Source organism: Cnephaeus nilssonii (genome assembly GCF_951640355.1).
Source record: "Cnephaeus nilssonii genome assembly, chromosome: 16".
Taxonomy (NCBI): Eukaryota; Metazoa; Chordata; class Mammalia; order Chiroptera; family Vespertilionidae; genus Cnephaeus; species Cnephaeus nilssonii.
The window spans coordinates 20,424,460-20,447,324 of record NC_137087.1 but is presented as its reverse complement, the minus strand read 5'-3'; the positions used below and the strand labels follow the sequence as shown (position 1 = coordinate 20,447,324).

The 22,865-nt window shown below is 52.8% G+C and overlaps 1 protein-coding gene across 5 annotated transcripts in view; it reads left to right on the top strand.

Annotated features, from left to right (window-relative positions):
• The window catches only part of ADAMTS14 (ADAM metallopeptidase with thrombospondin type 1 motif 14), a 78,036-nt gene that overhangs the window by 13,415 nt on the left and 41,756 nt on the right, over positions 1 to 22,865 (top strand). For all 5 annotated transcript variants that reach the window (XM_079793536.1, XM_079793533.1, XM_079793535.1 and 2 more), the window contains exons 3-4: positions 12,157 to 12,313; positions 16,934 to 17,124. In XM_079793536.1, the coding sequence (XP_079649662.1) occupies positions 12,157 to 12,313; positions 16,934 to 17,124 (348 nt within the window). The remainder of the gene's footprint in view (positions 1 to 12,156; positions 12,314 to 16,933; positions 17,125 to 22,865) is intronic.

Genomic DNA, 22,865 nt, shown 5'->3' with positions numbered 1-22,865 from the left:
ACGGAATTCGAGTGGCCGATCTTTCTATCCTCCCGTGGTGCTCACCCTCCTTCTGTAGGGAACCTTCACCGCACCCCAACCCTTACATCCCTCATTTATCACTCACTGCAGACCACCATGTGTCAGACTAAGTGGGAAACATTTTACATGCGTGGTCTCATGTGGGGGAGACATGCTTTAAAACCAAGCCAACACCACTCTGGCTGGATCACTGATCTGGGACAAGTGACCTTAGCCTTGGGAGGGACTGGCTGCCTCTTTTCCCTAGGCTTGTCCCACCATCAGCTGGCTTGCTTCTGAGCTGTAGGTCTCAGACTGCAGGGCCTCAGTGCAGGGGGCTGCTGCTCAGCTCGGGGCCTGGCAGCCGCCCGCCCGCCGTCTGGCATGTGAGGACTACTTCCTGTCTCTTCGTCCTGGAGCTGCCGCCTCTGCTGCCAGGACTCCAGGCCAAGCAGGGGCCAGGCAGAGCTCCCAGCCCGAGCTTGGTGGGCCGTGGTGGTGACAAAGGGAGAAGCCTCAGAGCCACGTGGCTCCTGGGCACGGGGCATGGAAACTGGGGGTGGTTGCCAGCCTGGCAAAGTCTGCCCTGGACTCTGGTTGGGCTCCAGGGTGGGGGTTTGCAGCCCACGGGGAGTCGCTGACACCTGCAGTGTGAGGCCCTGCCCTGCCCCTGGGCCAGCCAGCCGACTCTGGGGTGGGGTCACACAACTGAGCACCTTCTTTTAAGAGCATTTACCAAGCTTGTGAAGACCCAAGCAACTGTGTTTGCCACAGGCCAGAGGACAGAATCAATCACCGCCTTCATCTTCATCATCATCATCATAGAGGTACAGACATGGAGACTCCCCAGCTGGGGTGGCTGTGACATCATTGATTTGGCTCTCCAGCAGATCACAGCCCTCCTTTCCCACCTCCAAGACCCCCATCCTGCTCAGGGGAGTTTTTAGTCAATTATTCTTCACTCACAGTGGAGTCCCACCTCGAGGGGAGGGGATGGCTAGGCCCTCAGACAGCACCTAAGGCACAGCCCACATGTGGTCCAGGTGGTCCTTGGTCATGCTCAGCCTGAGGAGAGGCTCACAGCGGAAGAGGGGCGCAGTAAGCCGGCCTGTCCAGACTCCGTTCCCCCAGCCCCCCCGTCAGGGCATGCACCCTTTGCCCTCTCCCTCCCTCTCTGTCTTTCTTGCCCATTTCCTGCATCATGACAAACGCTTCTGGTTCGACACTCCATGCTGCTACAGCTGTCTTTGTGAAACATGGATGATCCCTTCCTCTGAGTACCATTCCTTTTTTGGAAGCTTCCAGAGTCCAGATCATCGGTTTGGGCCCTGGCAGCACATTAGGATCTATCTCCTGGGCATCGTTGAGAAAATCCGATGCCCCCCTGCTGAGATTTGATTCATTGGTCTGGGGTGTGGCCTGGGCGGCAGTAGTTCTGCAAATCCCCGGCTGATTCTAATGGGCATCCAGGGGTGAGACCCACTGGCGTAGCCTCCTGGGTTTGACGGAAAAGTTAGGGTCACCTCCTGGGGGACCAGGAGAGGCAGGTTGAAGAAGGAAGGAAAGGTAGTCAGCCACCCTGCTGTGGGCCAGGCCTCAGGAGGGGTATCCTCTCCATTGTTTTAGTCCATCTTCTCAGCAACCCTTTGGCTTCAGATGTGGGAACTGAGGCTTGCAGAGGGCCTGTGTCACCAGCTGGGAAGGACCGGCTGGGTGGAGGCCCAGGTGTTTCACTCCCAGGCAGCCTCTACACCACTTTGCAGGGAGGTTGGATGATGGAAGGAGACTCCCATGCTGTTTGTCTCCTTTTTAAAACTTTGCTTAAAAAGAATTGTCATGCATTGTAGCAGGCAGACATTCCGTGCAGGATTGGCTTTCCCTTTCAGATAGGGGAATTACAGAAAAGTTAGAAAAGAGAAGTTTAAAGAGAAGGAATTGCCTACAATTCTGCCACCCAGAGACAACTCTCCCACAGCTGAGTGTTTCCGCCGACCTTTTATCTGTGCATGTTCCCTCTTCCCTTTAAAATTACCCTGCACCAGCATCCTCTCGGTGAGGACTTCTCCCCTGAAGGATGCTCAACCACAGGTATTTTTTACTGTTTACAGACAGGGGATTTGAGCAGGTCAAAGCCAGGTCACAGTGGAGCCAGGAGTTGGAGACAAAGCATCCTGTGGTTCCAGAATGCTGCTTCTGGCACCCCCGTATGAGCCACTGGGGCTCCCGGGCACACTTTGAACGATAGTCATGATAACCATGCGGCAAATGGAGCACGTGCATGGTCCTTGCTGCCAGGGGGACCATTCTGGGTGCTCTATGTGTATTTCTCAGGGCAGCCCCAAAGACAGGTGTGTTGTAACCCTGAAGCACAGGGATGTTAAGCGACTTGCCAAGATGAGATGGTCTGAGAGGAGCAGAGCCCAGCTTCTGGCTCTAGAGTCTCTGCATTTACTCCCCACACTCCCCACATCACTCCCCCCCCCCCCCGCCCCCCTGAGAAGGATATTCTTGCTGCAAATGGACTGGGCCTAGCAAGACCTCAGTAGCCTTTCACCCAGCACCTCCCAGGGTGTGGGGCCTGCAGAGGTCATGACCCTAGGCAGTGCGGCCAAGTGGTCATCCCAGATAACTTTCTCCAGTTGGTGGAGGCTCTGCTTCCCGGTGTTTCCTCCAACCCTTTGGCCTGTTCTGGGAGCTCTGAGGCCGGCGGTGTGGGCGTGGCAGGGTGTGCCAGTTGAGGACAAGCCTGGCGCTTCTCAGCTCCATCCTCCAAGGGCTCTTCCTCCTGCCTGTTCTCAAGGCCGCAGCTTGGGGTGAATCAGCTTTCAGACTTTCCTTGGCGTGGGCCCAGGCCTTGGCAGCCCAGCCTCCAGCAGAGCGCCTGTGGCTCGGGGCTTCCACATCAGGTTTGAATTATATGAATCTCAGCCGCCTCAGGCTTTCATCCCAGCTCTGCTGACTCATGCTTTCGTGGTAGTGGGCCGCCTGTGCACCTTGTGTGTGTATGTGTGTGTGTTGTCTGCCTGCACGTGTGTTGTCTCTGTGTGTATGTTGTCTCAGTGCATGTGTGTCATCTTGGTGCATGTGTGGCTTCTCCCTGTGTATGTGTCATCTTTTTTTCATAGCTTTATTGAGATAAAATTCATGCCATGCAATTCACCGATTTAAAGTATGTGATTCAGTGGATTTTTATCATATGCACAGATTTGTATAATTATCACCACATTTAATTTTAGAACATTTCCTCTATCTCAAAAAGAAGTCCTGTACCTTTTAGCTATTACCCCTTTAATCTATTACCCCATCCCCCCCGCAACCACTAATCTACTTTCTGTCTCTATAGATTTCCCTCTGTTCTGGACATTTCATGTAAATGGAGTCATATATATGTGGCCTTTGGTCACTGGCTTTTTTCATTCCCTGTAATGTTTTCAAGATTCACCATGTTACAGCATATATTGGTACTTCATTCCTTTTTAGGGCTGAGTAATATTCCATCGTATGATATACCACATTTTGTTTATCCATTCATCAGTTGGTAGACACTTGGGTTTTCTAATTTTTGGCTCTTGTGAGTAGTGCCGCAGTGAGCACTTGCGTAGAAGTTTTTGTGTGGACATGTATTTTCATTTCTCTTTGAAATGAAAGGAGTGGCCTTGCCGGGCCATATGGTAACTCTGTTTAATATTTGAGGTACTTCCAGACTGTTTTCCAAAGTGGCTGCATCCCTTTACATTCCCACCAGCAATGTGTAAGGGTTCCAATTTCCCCACATCTTGGCAACACTTATTATGGGACTTCTTTAAAAAATATATTTTATTGATTTTAGAGAGGAAGGGAGAAGGAGAGAGAGATAGAAACATCAAGATGAGAGAGAATCATTGATTGGCTGCCTCCTGCACGCCCCCGACTGGGGATCAAGCCCGAAACCCAGGCATGTGCCCTTAACTGGAATTGAACCTGGGACCTTTCAGTCCGCAGGCTGACGTTCTATCCATTGAGCCAAACCAGCTAGGGCGATTATGGGACTTTTGGAGTCTAGCCATCCTAGTGGGTGCAAAGGGGTATCTCATTGTGGTTTTGATTTGCATTTCCCTACGGATAAATGATGTCGAGCACCTTTTAAAGTGCTTATTGGTCATTTGTATATATTCCTTGGAGCAATGTTTACTTGGATCCTGTTTCTACTTTTAAATTGGGTTGTTTGTCTTTTTATTATTGAGTTACATGTGTTCTTTATATGTTCCAGGTACAAGTCCCTAATCAGGGGAGCAGAGGCTGGTCTCTCATGTCCTTACGCAACCCCAACCCCATCACGTCTAGCTTACAGTGGTTGTTTTATGAAGACATAGGGCCATACGGAGGGAGGAAAGGGTCTGGGCCGCCTCGAAGAGCCCTGGCAGGAGTGGTGATCCCAGGGTGAGGGGGTGTGTGGGTGGGGCTGACCCCCCCGCCCCATGACTCTGAGACAGATGGGCCCAGGGTGACCCATGTGAGGGTCCAATACCTGCAGGTTACCTTGGGTGGTGCAGCTTTCAGTTGAACTGACCCAAAAGAATGATGGATGGTGGGAGAGATGGGGAAGGATTTGAAAACCCCAATCCTGGGCCCACCCCCCTCTTGATTTCTAACTTGAGGGGTTGGAACGTGATGGTGCCATTCTCTGGGATGGGGTGGCAAAGGCGGGGGAGGAGGTCGGCTTTAAAGTTTGAGGTGCCCAGCAGGGCCCAGGGTCTCCATCAAGGAGACTGTTGGACAATTCCACATGGAATTCTGGGAGGGGTCAGGGCTGGGCTATAATTTAGGAGTTATCTGAAAGTGCCTGGTATTGAAAGCCTTGAGATCAGGGAAACTTCCCAGGAGAAATGTATGAGCTGCATGAGACCAGGATGCGCTGAAATGGATGAGCTGAGTGAGACCAGGATAAAGAATTGGTTGCTGGCTCTGGCCACGGAGGTCACAGGTGGCCCTAACGAGAGTAGCTTCTGGGAAGTGATGGCTCCAGAAGTCCCTGTGGGATGGGCTGAGGAGAGACATGAGACCTGGAGATGGAGGCAAGGTGGAGGCTGTGGCCGGGTCTCTGCTTTCTCCTGGACAGATGCGAGGTCCTGAGTGCACCTGTGTGCCAGTGAGAACAATCGGGAGAGGGAGCATGGGGATGCCCGAAAGAGGGGCAGTCATTGCCAGAGCTCAGTCCTTGACGAGGTGACAGGGAGTGTTCTGAGCACGGTGGTGAGAAGACAGGGGAGAGCCTGCCTGGTGGTGTCTGCTTTTTCCTTGAGAACAGGAGAGGGTGCCGGGCTGGCGTGGCTCAGTGGTTGAACGTCGACCTATGAACCAGGAGGTCGCAGTTTGATTCCCGGTCAGGGCACATGCCTGGGTTGCGGGCTCGACCCCCAGTTGGGGGTATGCAGGAAGCAGTTGTTCACTGATTCTCATCATTGATGTTTCTATCTCTCTCTCCATCTCCCTTCCTCTCTGAAGTCAATAAAATGTATTTAAAAATAAAAGAAACAGGAGAGGGTGAGAGGGCAGTGTTGGAGGTCGAAGTCGTTGGGAGAACCGGAATGCAGACATAACAGGGAGGTGCAGCCGAATCCCAGCCAGCATCGTGCTGATGTAAGCGTTGTGGCGGCTGATTTCAAGGGAGACCAGTGGGCACCATGTGCGTTGTCTCCATCAGTGTGAAGACATGGAGTGCTTGGCTGGTTGGGTTGAACCAGGGCAGAGGCTTCTTTGGAAAAGTAGATGGAGGGGAAGGTGGGGAGAGTTATACGTGTTTGCAGGAGAATTATTATGTATCTAGACCAAGAAGTCCAAGGTGGTGTGTAGGGGATATGAGGACTTGGTGTGTGTGTGGGGGGGGGGGGGAGATTGACAGTGATAAAGTGGTGAGGTCACACTTTGGAGGTCTTGGTGAAGTCTAATAATAGCTGGAGCCAGAATGAAGTGAGCAGGACAGTGGTGGAAGGGAAGGAGACGGCTGACGTCGAGGTTTCTGCGGTTGGAGCAGGTAATGCTGTTTAGGTAGGTGTCTAGGGAGGGCGCATGGCTAGCAGTGGCTGGGACAGAAGCAGGTTGCTGGGTTGGGGTGAACCTGGTGGAAGCCATTTCTTTATTGATTTCAGAGAGGGAGGGAGAAAGAGAGAGAGATAGAAACATCAATGATGAGAGAGAATCATCAATCAGTTGCCTGCTACATGCCCCCCATTGGGGATTGAGCCCGCAACCCAGGCATGTGCCCCTGGCTGGAATCGAACCCGGAACCCTTTAGTACGCAGGCTGACGCTCTATCCACTGAGCCAAGCTGGCGAGGGCTCTTTCTTTTATAAAAATATATTTTTATTGGTTTCAGAGAGGAAGGGAGAGGGAGAGAGAGAGAGAGAGAGAGAGAAACATCAATGATGAGAGAGAATAATTGATTGGCTGCCTCCTGCACGCCTCCCACTGGGGATCGAGCCTGCAACCTGGGACCCTTCAGTCCGCAGGCTCACTGAGCCAAACCAGCTACGGCTGGTGGATGCCATTTCTGATTCTCACACCACTCCCAGTGTGCGTATCACCTCAGACTCCACTTGCAGGGTTTTCTTTCATTTCCTACAGCGGAACAGTTTCAAGCTGAATTTGCTGGAAGCCTAGAACCTAAGCGCAGCTGACAGTAAAATTCTCATAATGGCATTTCCAGAACAAGTTCGGGCCCACGAATCCACTCTCCTTGGGAGGTGGTGGATGGTGGGGTTGGAGGAGGCCTGCTCTGCTTCTTTCTCGTCTGGGAGGCCCCACAGAGGCCAGTCTTGGAAGGAGAAGGAAGAGGAGACCTGGCGCCACTGGCACTGCCATCTTGAAATGCTCCCTTCTTCTGGGCATGCAACAAAGGTGGGCGAACTGAGGGTGCCGCATGTGGGTTCAGGATCCCCTGCCCCAGAGCCAAGCTGTCTTCTCAGAGTCAAGCCACTTGCCCTGTCTGCACCCCAGGCTGGGTCCTTGCCTGTTGTCTCTGCACTTGACTCCGCACAGATGGGGCGCTGCCCTTGTCCAGACCCGGACTTGTGCACCATCTAAGGTCATGTATTCCAGTCCTCGGGGGTCTCTTCCTGGGACCTCCCTGGCTCTTTGTACCCTTGCCTCCCAAATTTACATGCAAGTTCATGCAATTTTAGGAGAAACATGTTTAAACGCACATGCACACACACATACTAATTCCAGAATAATATGGCTTCAATAATTTGCTAAAATATTTGGGACTTCGCCCTCGTGATAGCTACTGGTGACAACTGAACTTGCTCAGTTATGACCCTCTGCAGGGTCCATACGCCAGCACTCACCTCTTCTGTCACCCCGAGTGATTTGCTCTGGAATTACTCAGGAGGTGGGGGCTTCCCCTGAGGGGAAGCAGGACTGGGAAACCTCAATTAGCATGGCCTGGAGGCCCCTGCACCAAGAGGCAGCAGAAGGTGGCCCCCTCACAACCAAAACACTGTCACCGTCATATGGGAAAAGTCACACAGGCCCCCCCCCCCCCCCCCCACCACCAGCCAGTCACCTTCTAGGAAAGGCCCCTCAGAGGAGTTATATTAAAGGTCTTGAGCTTGGCTGAGGGGGGTTAGGACTGCCCATTGGAGAGTTTCCATTCGGAGAAATTGCCCGAGGACTTGAATAAAGTAAGGGTGAAAACAGAATTGGCTGACATTTCTTTCCCAACTTACCAGACCTGATTTCCCGCCTTTTTTCTTAACACAGAAATCTGATTTGATTTTAGAGCTTTAAAATTAGCCGCCACTTTTCAGAAACATAAACATCTCATAAACTGAGACGGGAGTCATTTGGCAAAGGGGCAGAGAGCCAGAAAGTTCCCGTTGCCAGTCTGTCTGCCCTGCATGGGGCCTGGTTTCCTGGCCAGGGCAGAGCTGGAGGGATCGTGGGCCAAACCTCTCGTGGTGTGGATGGGAAAACCGAAGGCCTCGTGGGAGGGCCGGCCCAGCCTGCCGCCTGACCTGGTAGCCGAGCCTCTCTAGGAGGAGGGTCTCAGAGGTGGAGGGGTCCCCAGGCCTGGACAACAATTGCCCGTCAAGACTGGGCATGAGGCACAGAATGGACAGGGAACTTGCTGGGGAAGTTCTGTCCTTGATCCGGGGTGGAAACTGGTGGGACCCACAGTCACAAAGATGCTTGACACGTACGGGCTGTCTTTGCCCTAAACAGTTAAGCTGGGTGGGGAAAGAGGGGTTGTTTAACTCTTCCCTGGAGAGAGGCCTGTGGGCTGCGTGGGGGCTGAGCCAGGCTCAGGAATCCTGGTACTTCCACTCTGGTACAGGAGTGCTGAGGGTGTGATGAGGGTGGTGTGTGGGGTGAGGGGTCAGGTCTCCTGGGGAGTGAAAGGGCGATGCTCCTTTAGGGCCGTGTGCTGAAATTTCTCATTCTCACGCCATAGTGGGAGGAGGCCTGACTTCCTTTGGAGCTTTTTTTTTTTTTTTTTGCCTAGATGTGGGAAGTGAACATCTTGCTGGCTCTTCGAGGTCAGACCAGACCAGAGGCCCAGGGATAGGCAAATGGATTATGGAAGAAAAGTTTCTTTGTTCCCAGTGGCCCCCAAGGGCAGAAGCAGGGCCCAGGATGGCCTGAGCTAATATAGCCCAGTGGTGAAGAGCCACATAGAGCTGGGCTCTTGTTCTAGTCCTGTCACTTGCTGGGTGGCTTTGGGCAAGTTACTTAACCATTCTGAGCCTCTGTTTCCTCATCCATGAAGTGGGTCTAGTATTTGTGGCAACCTCATAGGATTGTTGTAAAGGGGAAATAAGATTTGTAAATAAAAGTAGCAGATCCTGTTATTATGATAATAAGACTTTATAAAAGGTAGAATGTAGGCTAGTGTGTTTTAGCTCAATGAAACATTGAGTGTCCTTACTAAAAAAAGATATCTTGAGAGAGGCAGCTCTCTGTCACTAGAGGCATCTGAACAAAAGTTAGAGGTCTCCTAATTGAGGATGTTGTTGAGGGTTTGAAGCCCCAGACTGGGGCAGGCAGGTGACCTTGAAAGGTCGGTGTGGTCCATGATTGTGGGCAGGGAGGGTGGGCTGGAAGGCAGTGCCTTGAAGCCTAGCCCTAGGCTATGTGATTGTTCCGGAACCTGCATCCCTCATATGAGGCACTGAGATCTGGTGGCCCAATCGAGTCACTGGGTGATGAGGCAGGGAATGTCAGATGGAGAATCCTCCGCGTGCAGTTGGTTAACCAAGTCTCAGAACCGTGTGCTGAGTGGAGTCTTCTGCCCCCTGACCTGGAGAATTCTACCGCCAGGCTGCTTCCAGAGGTGCGATGGGCAGAGCCACCATAGGCTACAGCCCTCATCGAGCCTGGGTTTGTATGACTTTGGCCTGAATGAAACACAGGCCTTTTGACTTGTGCTATGAAGATCTTCTGCCTTGCGTGGCCTTGAACGGGGCAGGAACAATCCCCCTGGGTGTCAGTGAGGGGTACAGAAAGAGGGATGGGCATGGCCAAGGCTCTTTGATTTGGCCACACTTGTCCAGGTTCTGGTTCAGCCTCTGCCCAGGAGCCTGAATGCCTCCCGGGTCCCCATACTGCCCTTCATGCTTCCACAGCTTGCCCAGGCCCCTACCTGGACTGCCCTTTCCAGCTCAGGTGGGCTTCTTCTGCCACCCTAACAGCTTCTCTCTTCAGGTGCAGTCATCTCCCTCCCGCTGGCCATGGGGGTCTAGCGGGGCCTGTGAGTCCCAGGGTGACCATGTGACTCAGGCTGGACCAACCAGTCTCCCCTGTTGCAGATTAAAGGAAAGTCTCCTTGTCTCTGGTGGCAGGGTGGAGGTGTGTCGGCAAGAGTGGACTCTGTGACCTTGTGTAGGAGAGCAGAGCTGATGCAGGAGGTGCCGAGAGGCGGGCCGGAGAGGGAGCTGAGGGCATTGGGTCCCTCACTTCCAGTGCCTGCCCCGGCCATGGTTTGTCATGGGGCCAATGCACTGCACTTGGGGCCAAGAGGGTTCAAGTTGAATGTTTGTCCCTTGCAACTGAGAGCCTGATGGATGCCTGTCCTTCAGGCATACCCACTGTAGCACCGAGCACAGCACATGGCCACGCTCTCTCCTCTGCGGGCCCTTCTCTCCAGGCGATGAGCAACTCCAAGCCAAAAGCTGGGCCTCATTTATTATCTGTGTCTCCCTGCCCTTGGCACACAGCAGGTGCAAAAGCAAAACCATGGAAGTGCTCTGAATGAGAGGAAGGACGCACAGTGTAAGGTTTGATGTTGACATTTTAATAAGCAGACCCGAACTTTTGCAGACAATTGAGTATTGCCTCACCCTGTGGTTACCTTGGGGAGCCCCAAGCTTGTTCCAGCACAATCCTGCTATTTCCCCCGGGAAGGTGTTTGGCCTCCTGGTTGGGTCTGTTTATGAGATGGAGGCAGCCATCTTAGTTTGGAGCCAAATGGTGTTTTCAGTTTGATGAACAGATGTAGCTGGAAGGGGCATGAGCTGCTGCTGGGAGGCTCCGGGGTGAGTGCTCCGCAGGCCTCGGCCGGTTCCCTGAGGAGCAATCTCCAAACAGGCTGCGGTGGGAAAATGGGTGAGCTCAGCGGCTTGAAAAAGAGGCGCTCCTATTCGGACAGGGAAGGTCCCACAGATTTATTTATTTGTTTGTTTGTTTATTTAATTAATCTTCACCCAAGGATATTTTTCCGTTGCTTTTTAGAGAGAGTGGAAGGGAGGGGGAGAGATGGAGAGAGAAACATCGATATGAGAGAGACACATGGATTGGTTGTCTCCCGTGTGCGCCCGGACCAGGGCTGGGGATCGAGCCTGCAACCGAGGTACGTACCCTTGACCGGAGTCGAACCCAGAACCCTTCAGTCCTCGGGTCGACGCTCTGTCCACTGAGCCAAACTGGCTAGGGCGGTCCCACAGATTTATAAACACAATTCCTTCATTCGCTCCTTTGTGTTCACAGCTGTATTGCCAGTGTCTGAAGCAGTGCTGGTATGCAGTAGGCACTCAATACATACTTGTTGAAGGAGTGAAGGAATTCAACAAATATATATATATATTTATTAGGGATTGCCTACTATTTTCCAGGCACTGTGGGAGGTGGGCTGGTCTTACTAGTTTTATAGAGCTGACACGTGTGTGGGGGTAGGGCTGTGCAGCTACACATGCATTCACATACATCTCGTTACAGGTTTCATTGCCCCCGGGATTATTGCCTTCATCGGGGCCTAATGACATATTGGCTGGGCTTGGCCAAGGTCATATGTTTTTATTTCCAAGGCCAATACCTGATTTTTTAAAGAGAACATTTTGATGCAGGCAAAGACTTAGATTGAAAACAGAGCACGCACTCCTGGGGCACTGTTCTGGCTCATTTATCGTCAGCAAACAGCTGCTTTCCCTGGCTTGCATACCACATGCTTTAAATCTGAAATAATAGCACTTTGTAGTGGACGGGGTGGGGGGCGGGGTGACCAGCTCCCACCTTCGAGATAATTAGGCTTTACCGATAGGATTTTCCCCTCCGTCTGCCTGAAGGTAGAGGCAAACCCGCATGATAGTGGCAGTGCTTTGGGGTGGAATGTGGTGCTCTAGTGCAATGGTCGGCAAACTGCGGCTCGCGAGCCACATGCGGCTCTTTGGCCCCTTGAGTGTGGCTCTTCCACAAAATACCACGTGCGGGTGCGCACGTACATTGCGATTGAAACTTCATGGCCCATGCGCAGAAGTCGGTTTTCGGCTCAAAAGAAATTTCAATCGTTGTACTGTTGATATTTGGCTCTGTTGACTAATGAGTTTGCCGACCACTGGACTAGTGTGTGTGCATGTCCCTCATGGCAGTGTTCCCCTCCCCCCCTTTAAGCACTGGAACCCCTTGATTACATGAAGTGTTATGTGGAACCCCGTGAGTGCACAACACAGTGAAAGTGGGTCTGCTTATCTTGAAATTGGCATGGGCTCCCTTGCGCAGCCTCCTTACAACCCCTCCCAGTGGCCTACTGGATTCCAGAGCTCCCCAAGGCCCTGGAAGAAGAGCCTGCATACGTGTGGTCACACACATGTGGTCACATACATGCGCAGTTGCAAATGCTCACTTGTACTGTGCCACGTATTCATGCCTCTTCTCTCTCCCCCTTTCCTTCTGCCTACTGCTCAGGCGGGCCTCATCCGCACAGACGTCACCGACTACTTCATTGAGCCCCTGGAGCGGGGGCAGCAGGAGAAGGAGGCAGGCGGGAGGACACACGTGGTGTACCGCCGGGAAGCTGTCCAGCAGGAGTGGGCAGAGCCTGGAGGGGACCTTCACAACGAAGGTAGGCTGTGGGCAGGGCCCCAAGCTCTGCTTCTGTTCAGACCTCTGGGGTGTTTTTAGGTAACTTGAGGCCTTAAGCCACTCAATGCCTGGCCTTAGTCTTCTCATCTGTAAAATGGGACTGGGCCCAGTAGACCTATTGCACCTACTGTAACTAGTGGGTTTTAGAGGCTATTATAACTGTCTGCCATTGGGGGCTAGAGGAACTACTTGAGCCTCTGGAACTGTGGGACTTGGGTCTGCAGAGGTCTCTGAGGAGTTCAGCGTTGCTTGGCAAGGCTATTTCTTTGCCCACGCAGTAGGTGGAATAGCTGTAGTCAGCTCTTTCCCCTAACCCTAACTCCACCCCCGGGGCCACAGGAGGGAAGTTCTTAGGGTGCTCGTAGGGAATCTGCCTCGTGTCAGGGCATCGGGGTCAGCGTGGTGTCCACTAGACTATTTTAAAATCCTGTCTCCAGTGCTGTCTACTGTGTGACCCTAAGCAAGTTACTCAACACCTCTGAGCCTCGTTTCCTAGTCTGTCAAGTGAGGACAATCGTTGTTCACCTCTGAGATTGTGTGTGTGAAAATTCCAGCATGGAGTTTGGCACGTGGTAGGTGCTTGATGAAGGGTTGCTCTTATTCTACTGGTGTTATTAGGCTGACTACTGACACGTGAGGGTGTCCCTGCATCCTGGTGGCCAGCATAGCCATTGGGACCCAGGGCTGGGCGAATGAAGCAGTGGATGCAATGTGTGCTGGTCCTGGGCCCGTGGCCAGCTTCACTGTCCAACTTCGCCTTGTCATGAAGGCTTTGGCCAAGAGGACACGAGGAGGCCCTGGGTGGAATCCAGTCATGAGCTCCACACCCACCAGCCCGGGCCCTGGAGGATGAGCATAGCGTGAAGGAATGACTGAAAGCCAGCTGTCCCCACATACAGTGCCTCCTTTGAAGCTCCAGCTGCGCGCCATGTCCCTCATAAGAGACGCCGCAGCTCCAGGACTAGCCGAGAGGAGGAGGGCTCTGCAGGCCCGGAGTGGGGGGTGGATTGTTGCAGGGGCAGCGTGGTGACGGGCACCGTTCCCTCCATCACGGCTGGGCGGAGTGACAAGGCTCACTGGGCTCCATTTTATCTGAGGCCAGTTTTGAATCAAAAGACCCTGAATCCTCGTTTGGGGCGCAGCCCTGGGGAAGTCCTGCTCACGGCCTGGACCAACCCCATCGCCTGCCGTGGGCTGTGGCTGGGAAGCTGAGACCACGGAGCTGGCGGAGTTGGAGCTCAGGCCCGGGACTCCGTGCGACTCCTCTCCTCAGGCTGCCCGCTGGAACTCCTGCGGGCCGCGGGCGATGTCATGCCCTGGGCCCATCTGGGCTCTCCCTTAGAAAGACAAGGGGCAGCGAAGACTTTCTTGGAAACCTGTGACTTTACTCTGTTATTTTAAGACCAGCAGTGGGTCTGAGCCCAGTGTGTGGAGCAGCGTTTGTGGGTGTGCCTGTCTCCATTTAACATTCTTGATGAAGAAGAAGGGGTTTTCCTCACGTCTTTGGGTAGACTTGGCACAGAAAGGCCTGGGCCAGCTGGTCAGTGCCTGCTTAGCCGCAGTAGCCACGCTTTTGAGGAATCTCCCCCAGACTGAGCACCTCCCCCATCTCTGCCCAGGAGTTGGCTCAGCTCAGATGTCCCCTCTCCTGGATCCCTCAGCCCCCGGGATTCCTCCTGGGACTGTCCCCTTCCTCCTCACAAGCCGGGGTGGGTGTGTCCTAGGGGACAGATACCAAGTCTCAATGATGTTTGTGTCCCTCCCATGAGCTGTTCTGTTCTGGGAGGCCGGTGTCTAACTCACCTCAAGGAAGGAAAGGAGGCGTCAGAGGATCCATCATGGTTTTCCAGCTGCTCCACAGCAGAGGGGTCTGAGGTGCCCCAGTGAGTCTTGTTGGCACTCCGGGGGGCATGGTGTTGGCCGCTGCTTTCTGAAGAGAATGTGCACGCACCCCTGACGCTGACACACTCACCTGTACACATTCGCTCACTAACCTACAACACACACCTGTCGTATACCTCACACTCACAGTCACACAGCTTACACATTCACTAACACTCATTCACACACACTAATACCCACTCACACCCCACCCCACCCCAGCACACACACCCTTGGTGGGCTCCAAAGAAGAGTTATGTGATCCTCTTTCAAGGACTCTGGTGAGAAATCTAAACCGATCCAAGTCCTGGGTAGAAATTCCGGCCTTACCCCAGCCCCTCAGGGATTCCCTGTGGACGCTGCCTCGGCCTTGGAGGGTGTGCTCTGGATGTTCCCGTACTCCCAATGCTACCCTTTCCTTCCCTAACCCCCGGTCCTGCTCTCTGTCACCCTTTCCCACCCTCCCCTTCCCTCCTGAATGCCAATAGGCCATGTGCGCCTGTGGCCAGGGTTCCCATTCCTGGGCTGGAGGCTGGGGCTGCCAGACGCCGGGGCAGCCAGCCAGGCTGGGGCTCAGGGCCGCTGTGTTTTTTTGTGTTTTTTTTTTAATTGAAATGAAATCCACTATTTTAACCATTTTAAAGTGTGCAATTCAGTGGTTTCTTACTATATTCACAATGTTGTGCAACCATCACCACTATCTAATTCCAGAACATTTCCATATAAACCTCTGTACCCATTAATTAGCAGTCACTCCCATTTTCCCGTTCCCCGTCCCCCTGGCAATCCCTAACCTACCTTCTATCTCTATAGGTTTACCTGTTCTGGACATCTCCTATGAATGGAATTCTATAGTAGGTGGCCTTTTGTGACTGGCTTCTTTCATTTAGCATATAAGCTTCATCTGTGTTGGAGCCTGTATCAGTACTTCACTCCTTTTCACGGCAGGGCAATATTCCGTTGTGGGAATGCACCGCAGTTAGTTTATTCATCGGTCGATAGACAGTTGGGTTGTTTCCATATTTTCCTTTTATGATCATGCTGCTATGAGCATTTGTGTACAGGTTTTTATGGAACATGTGGTTTCAATTCTTTTGGGTGCATGCCTAGGAGTAGAGTTTCTGGGTCCTATGCTAATTCTATGTTTCCCTTTTTGGGAAACTGCCAAACTGTTTTTCAAAGCAGCTGCATCATTTCATGTTCTCTTGAGGCTTCCTGGGTGGGCTTCCCAGCGGCCTCCACAGTTTGAGGGTTACCTCCTTTGGCCTGAAGGATGAGCGATACATAGAAGAGGGTGTGGTTGGGACATCGCCAGGGTCTATGGCTGATGTTAGTAGGCCCTCCCCCAAACCCCCTCGCTGTTTTTGCTGAGAGAGAAACCGGGTGGACCCTGACAGGGTGTGATAATGGGCGAGTGGCAGATCTGAGTTCACATTCTGCGCTTCTGCCGTTAACTTGCTGTGTGACCTGAGATGTCCGGTAACCTCTCTGAGCCTCCCTTGGACACCCCTGGCAGGGAGAGCTGTGTAGGTCAAGTTCCACATTCCACTTGCAGCATGTGAACCTTCGGGCACTGCTCCTAAGTTGGGGTGACTGCTCCTGGCTCTCCCCACTCCGCACAGAGAGCCCTGCTCCTCCCCTCCTGGGGGTCCTCCCTCCTCTCTCCCAGAATTGGTCTGTGGGTTGCTGAACACACCATTGGGCTCAGGCACCAGGGCCACCTGGAGCTGTTGTTCAGTGTGACCTGCAGAGAAACACCTTGGTCTCGGGGGCAAGTGAGGGCAACGCCGGCCTGAGCCCTGCTCGCCAGGCTGCGATCACCCCAAGGCCGGCCTCCCTTTTTGGTTTCCCCAGTAGGCCAGTGGCCACGCATGTTTTTTCAGCCCTTAAGTCTAGTGCTGTTTTCCTTTTGTATTCTAGCTCCCCAACCAAAGGGAAAATGAAAAGACAGTAGCACTGAGTCTTGGGGTTCCTGTTGCCCTGTCCTCAGGGCCCATGGACCAAATGCGGACCACCACTTGTTTTTGTCAGTAAAGTTTTATTGCAACACAGACAGAGGCTCTATAATCCACAAAGCCTGTCTGGTTCTTCACAGGAAAGTTTTGACAACTCCTAGATTAATTAGCACAAGTTAATAAATCCTAGTTATATAAATACTTAGTTTTTAGCCAAAAGGTCAAAGCTGTGATGGTGAAACTTGGGGTCACTGGCAGTGATTGGGAGGGTTTTGAGAGGCTTGGGGAATACTCCAGGGGTGTCTAAAATGTCCTGCATCGGCCACAGTTATATTTTAGTTTTTTCCTTTATCAAGATGTTTCCACCCACTGCTGCCTTTGATTTTTTTATAGCAAGCTTCTGGGGCAAGAGATGGAGAATTATGCACTCGCAAGTCACAGGAGGGGAGATGGAGGTCCAGAGAAGTGCATGGACGGGGGTTGGGCCAGGATGCACAGTGAGATAGGACCAAGTAGGAACTGGGGTCCAGGTTAGTTTTCACTTCTCTGCTACTCATTGCCTCAAAGACAGCCATGCTCTGTGGCAGGAAAAGGGCTCATGCACATGAATTACCTGGTATGGAACACACCCGCATGCTACCCTGGTTTATGGAAGCAGGAACAGGGGCACATGTGACAGGGGGCAGGGGTGGGTTGACGGGCTGTGTCCCAGTGACAGCCCCTTATGTAGATTTGACCTTGGTCTCTTCCCATCCTGGTTCCAGCCTTTGGCCTGGGCGACCTTCCCAACCTGCTGGGCCTGGTGGGAGGCCAGCTGGGAGAAGCGGAGCGGAAGCGGCGGCACGCCAAGCCGGGCAGCTACAGCATCGAGGTGCTGCTGGCCGTGGACGACTCCGTGGTGCGCTTCCACGGCAAGGAGCACGTGCAGAACTACGTCCTCACCCTCATGAACATCGTGAGTGTCCCCGCGTCTGGGGACTGAGGGGCTGGGCAGGCGGTGGGGTGGGACCACCAGAATCCGTCTGAACACACTGTTTCTCTCTGGCCTGGTGTTCTCTGGGTGGCCTCAGGGAACCTCTGTTTGCTCCTTAGTCCAGCTGGACAGTGGGTTCCATGGTGAAGTGGCCCTGAGCTGGTCTGGATCCATCCCAGGCTGCAGCCTGGCCTCAGCTGTAATGCCTGTGCTGAGTGTCCACGGGCCAACCACGCTAGTCCCTGGCCAGCTGGAGCATTCGGACAGGGGGTTCTGGGCTCGGACACATTCAGAGCCTCGCTCAGGCGTGGCCAGGACTTGCCTGAGACACCTCATCTGGAGAAAATGGGCAATGCGGGGCTGGGATCCTGGCCGGGTGCTGTCAAACAGGTGGGGGGAGGGTGGTCCCAGGCCCCTAGTGTGGGCCTTGGGTGTTCACAGAGGCCTGACAGGCCAGGAAGTGAGGGTCACAGGCAAACTGAAGACTGCTGAAGCAGAGAGCTGCGCCCGGTCCCAGGTGGGTGGTGGCTACTTAGCTGCTGCAGGTGGTGCTCAGGCAGACGTGCAGGGCTCTGGTCCATGGAAGGCATGCTTCAAGGAAAGTCAGAAATGCGGTTGTTTTTAAGTGCTTTTAAGAAAACCTTGTATGGAACATTTAAATTCAGTTATCTAAGTGAAAGTACCAATTTTTAAATGTTAAAATATAAAAACCATTGTGAATGCTAAACAGAACCTATCTCCACACCACATTTGGCCTGTGGGCTGCAGGTGGGCACCTCTGAGCTAAAGGGGCAGAGATGACAGAGACCAGAAAGGGAGGGATGGTGAGTGCGTGCGGCACAGGTCGCCCCACACTGTTTCTCTTCTGGCAAGAGAGAGCTGCCTGGAGCATTCGGACAGTGGGCTGTCGGAGGTGCCTGTGGCTGCGGCTCTGGGAAGGATGAGGACTGGTGTAGGGGAACGTGGAAACTGTGTAGGCCACAGCCAGGTGCTGAGGAAGGTGGGACTCCAGGTTCTCTCCTATGAAGCTGGGTAGAGGGGGTGACAGCTTGGGGTCAGGCCCTGCTCATCACGTCGGGGCACTGTGTGGTCCAGGCAAGAGGAGGTGAGCAAATGCCACATCAATAGGAAACAGGGCGGGGTCTTCACCTCCAAGTCTGCAGGTGACTCAGCTTAACGGCTCTTAATACACATTCATCTGAACACAAGAGCTGGGAAGGAAGATACCTATACTGGTGGTCCCGAGGAATTCGAGTGGGGCCTCTTTTGGAAACTGAGGGTCCCAGCCCCTGTACGGGCCTCTGCTGGCCTTAAGGTTAGGGCCTCTGACCTGAGGCCTGTGAGTAAGTTGGCTCGCTGCATTCTCATGCCGACTAACGAGGACACCCGTGGGCCGGGGCGGGATGGGATCACCTCTCACCCAGGCTAACACGGACAGTTCTGGGAGGCCGTGATGGACGTGCAGCTGGCCACAGTGCTGCGCTGAGAGGAACATTAGCCAATTGGCCAGGAGCATGGGCTTTGGTGTCACACTGTCTGGCTTTGGCCCTTCCTGTCTTTTGACCTTGGGGGCAAGTTACTAACCCTCTGGAGTGTCCCTTTCCCCACTTTTAAAAACAGCATTGGCAATACTTACCGTGCAAGGTTTTGGAGAGGATTACACAGCACATAGCATAGTACCTTGAATAGCACAAGCTCTCAATAAGTGGTTTGTGATAATAAAGATATGACTTTCACGAGGGGAGTGGTAACACATTTCTGGGAACTCAGCAGTTGTTGGGCAGAAGTGTCAACCCCATGGTCATACCAGTCCTACCCAGCTGGGGTAGAGGGGTGACACATTGGGGTCAGGCCCCACTCAGCATGCGGGGGCACTGTGCAGTCCAGGCAGGAAACATTTGTAGGGTAATAATGCGTCACAACATTGCCTGTGCTGTCTGGGACCCATCATCTGGCCACACAGTGGTGAGGAGGCTGCTAGGAGGGCATGCAGCCAGCCCCTCGTTAGGTGTGTGACCTTGTACAGGGACCTGCCTTGCTGAGGACTCTTTAGGTAGCAAGTGATGGAAAACCAACTCCAGCTAGAGTAAGAAAAACAGGGTAGTTGATTGACTCATGGGCCAAACTGTGGGAGGGAGAGGATGGAGCTGGTTGTAAGTGTAATTGGTACTAGAGGCTTAAATGGACTGTTTTTTTTTGTTGTTGTTTGTTTTTTGTTAATCCTCAGTGGAGGATATTTTTTCCATTGATTTTAGAGAGTGTAAGGGAGGGGAAAGGGCAGAGAGGAAAGAGAGAGAGAGAGAGAGAGAGAGAGAGAGAGAGAGAGAGAGACATCAATGTGAGAGAGTCACATCAAATGGTTGCCTCCTGCATTCACCCCAACGGGGGCCAAGAACCTGTAACCCAGTTACATGCCTTTAACGGGAATCAAACCTGTGACCCTTCGGTTCCAGGGCCGATGCTCTAACCACTGAACCATGCCATCCAGAGCATGGACTGTTTTTAGGTTTCCTTCTCTCTGTGACATCCTAGTTATTTCTGACTGGCTTCTCTACGTGACAGATTCTGACAAGGGCATGGATTTTGGTGTCACAACATCAGGCTGACTCCTATCTCCATAGCTCTGAGGCCAGAGACAAAAGAAGTTTTCTCTACAGTTAGTTCCCAGGTAAAAATTCTGAGGGCAGGACTCTGATTGGTCTAACTTTGGATCACATGACCACCCTTTGGACCAATCACTATATGTTGGAGAAGGAGATAGAGTTACTGAAAGGAAGAGAGGGGCTAGCTACAGGATGGCCACTGGAGAAATTGTTCTGGGCTGGCTAGACACCCCAGTTTGTGTCAGCTACAATACTTCACTTGAGAGCCTCCATATTTTGATGCTAGTATCTGCTCTTGTTTTGTGTGTGAAAGTTAAATATGTATATTTAGCACACGCCTGGCACATAGTACTCAAGTAATGTGTTCTGTTGTTCTTCTAGCCATATTATTTGTCTTAGTGTGTGTGTATAAGCAGTTCTTTGTCTAAGTCTCTGGAGGGTGGGGACTTCTACTTATTTGAACCCCAACAGCACACAGCACAGTGCCCAACACCTGATAGGTGATCAATAAATGTGGAAGCTGATGGTGTCTATGAGAGAAGCAAGGGGCCAGCATCCCCTGAGATGGGAAAAAGGGAAGACAGCAGACTTCTGTCTGAAATGCCGGCTTTAGGAAAAAGGCAGGGGTAGAAATCAACTCCACTTACAGGAGCCCCAGGAAAGGAAGGGACTGCCGGAAAGTTTGGATATTCATTCTTCTGTTCCTTACATAGCATGTGGTTTGGGACTCAAAGAGCAAAGACTACCATTGGGGCTGTTTGAGAGAGAGGGCGAGAGAGAAGATGACTATGCTAAGAACACAGCCACCTCACCAGAGCACTGGACCACCTACTCATGCTCTATAAATAACTGGCCCAACCTAAGACCACACAGCTGACCACACAGCTGAGTATTAATCCCCTTAGTGGGAGAGCCAGGTTGGCCCCAGTAGCCAGCAGGTGGAAAGGGAGGAGGAGCAGGAGGGAGTAAGGAGGCCCTCTGGTGCTGGGAGCCTGGGTCCAAAGCTGGGCCTGAAGACCCTAAAATAAAAATATAAAGATGGATGGTCTGGCTGGCGTGGCTCAGTGGTTGAGTGTCGTCCTATGAACCAAGAGGTCACAGTTCACTTCCTGGTCAGGGCATATGCCCAGGTTGTGGGCTCGATCCTCAGTGTGGGGCATGCAGGAGGCAGCTGATCAATGATTCTCTCTCATCATTGATGTTTCTCTCCCTCTCCCTCTCCCTTCCTTTCTGAAACAAATAAAAATATATTTAAAATAAAATAAACAGAGGTGTGTTAAAGATTTTGCTCTGCTCACTAATCAATGAGGGAAGCAGGCAGATGTTATGACCTGTTCCAAAGAACAGAAACATTTATAGGTCAGAAATGTTGAGATGAATGTGCAAATAGAGACAACATTGGCATTTCTGGGGGGTGGGAGGGAAGACAGAATTTGCGTGTCTATAGACAAGAATGTTGCATTGCTATTAGTCATCCACAGAGCTCTCCGTTGTAAAGACCTTTCCTAGAATCAGAGTCAGGCGAGGCTAAAGGCGTGCGGTGGACAAGGCACAGCTCTCATGGAAGTACACATGTTTATTCTCTGAGTGCTAGGCCTGGACTGGACCCAGGTAGAGAGCCCTTTTCATGGGTGGCTGCCCGTCTGACTACGGCTCCATCCTGCTCCTGGAGCTGGAGGGGTGGCACCTTCATTCAGGACACACCCTGGGTTCTGGCTGTGTGACAGTCCTAAGCAACTAAACGATAGGAACCCCCCTCTCCTCCCTTCCCCAAAAGCTAGCCTCACTACCACCTCTCTCTGGATTCTGGGGAGAGGGGGTGTGGAGAGAAGACCTAGGGCTGGGGTGGTTGCGGGTAGGCAGTTGGAGGAAGACCGAACTCCCTTGGGCCAGATGCTCCATTCTCTCTCACCTCGGACAGAGCAGCCCTCCTGTCTGAGGCTCCCATCGAGCACTCCGTTGTCACCTTCTCTTCAGTGTCTCCTGCAGCTCTGCACATTCTGGAAGGTGGAATAAGCTTCCTGGAGCCCCTTCGCTGGCCTCACCCCCCAGTCCTGGCTATAATTTACTCAGGTGTTCAAAGCCAGGCACTGTGCTGCCTCAGAGGGCTTCCCCCAGTGCAAGGCATTGGGTAGGATGGGGGTCATTGTTAGTCAAGGATCTGTGTTTGCATGTTACAGAGACCCAGCTCACACTAGCTTGGGCCAAAGAGGTGATCTAGTGGCAGGTGATCTAGTGGAAGGTGACTAGTAGAAGGTGATCTAGTGGAAGGTGATCTAGTGCAAGGTCAGTGCCCACAGAGTTGTACAAGAGCTGCGGGACAGGGCAGCTCTAGGGACCACAGGGGAGAGGGTCTCAGGCTCATTAGGACACTCTCTCCCCGCCTGCCCTTCCCCCCCCACCCCCCCACCCTCGTCTGTGCTAGGAAATGTAAACTTGCAAGTACCCCACATTGGGCTGCCAGTTGTGAGTGTACCCCACACGTCCCGCGTGGTTCAGGGTTCAGGTTCAGGGTTTGGGCTCTGGAGGAGGCCGCACGCAAAGGAAAGAGACTAGACAAGAAAATACTAATTTGGGAATTGGGGGCCAGGCGGAAGCCCAAGAAAGGACTCCGCCTTGCTCGGGCCTTGCCATCCTGTTTATTCAGGTTTGGGATACACCCATAGCCCTTAGGCAGGCAATTCCAGTAATAGCCCATCAGCAAGGATTTACATAAGACTAAAAGGTGGAAGTTGCTTCAGCTCCCTTTGTCTCCACCGGACAGTGGGTGTGTGGCTCTGACCCTTGCCAAAGCCTAAAGGTTGACCTGACTTCCGGACTCCTTGTCCACACCTCTCTGCTAGTGAAGGCAACGGGCAGCTTCCAACATAAACTGACAGGGGCTAGGCTTTCTCCCCACGGTGGGAAGCGGGGCTCCTGGCAACCCCAGATTCTGACACTTTTGCTTTTAGGACCCAAAGGCAAAGGGATCCTTCCTGCTCTCCTGGACCAACTGCTAGGACTGGAGGGTTGGCTGGGGGCCTGGGTGGAGCCTACTGATAGGCGTGGGGTGAGGTGGAGCAGGATCTGATCCCGGAGAGCAGGCAGCGAAGGGTCCCCATGAGCAACATCCAAACCTGT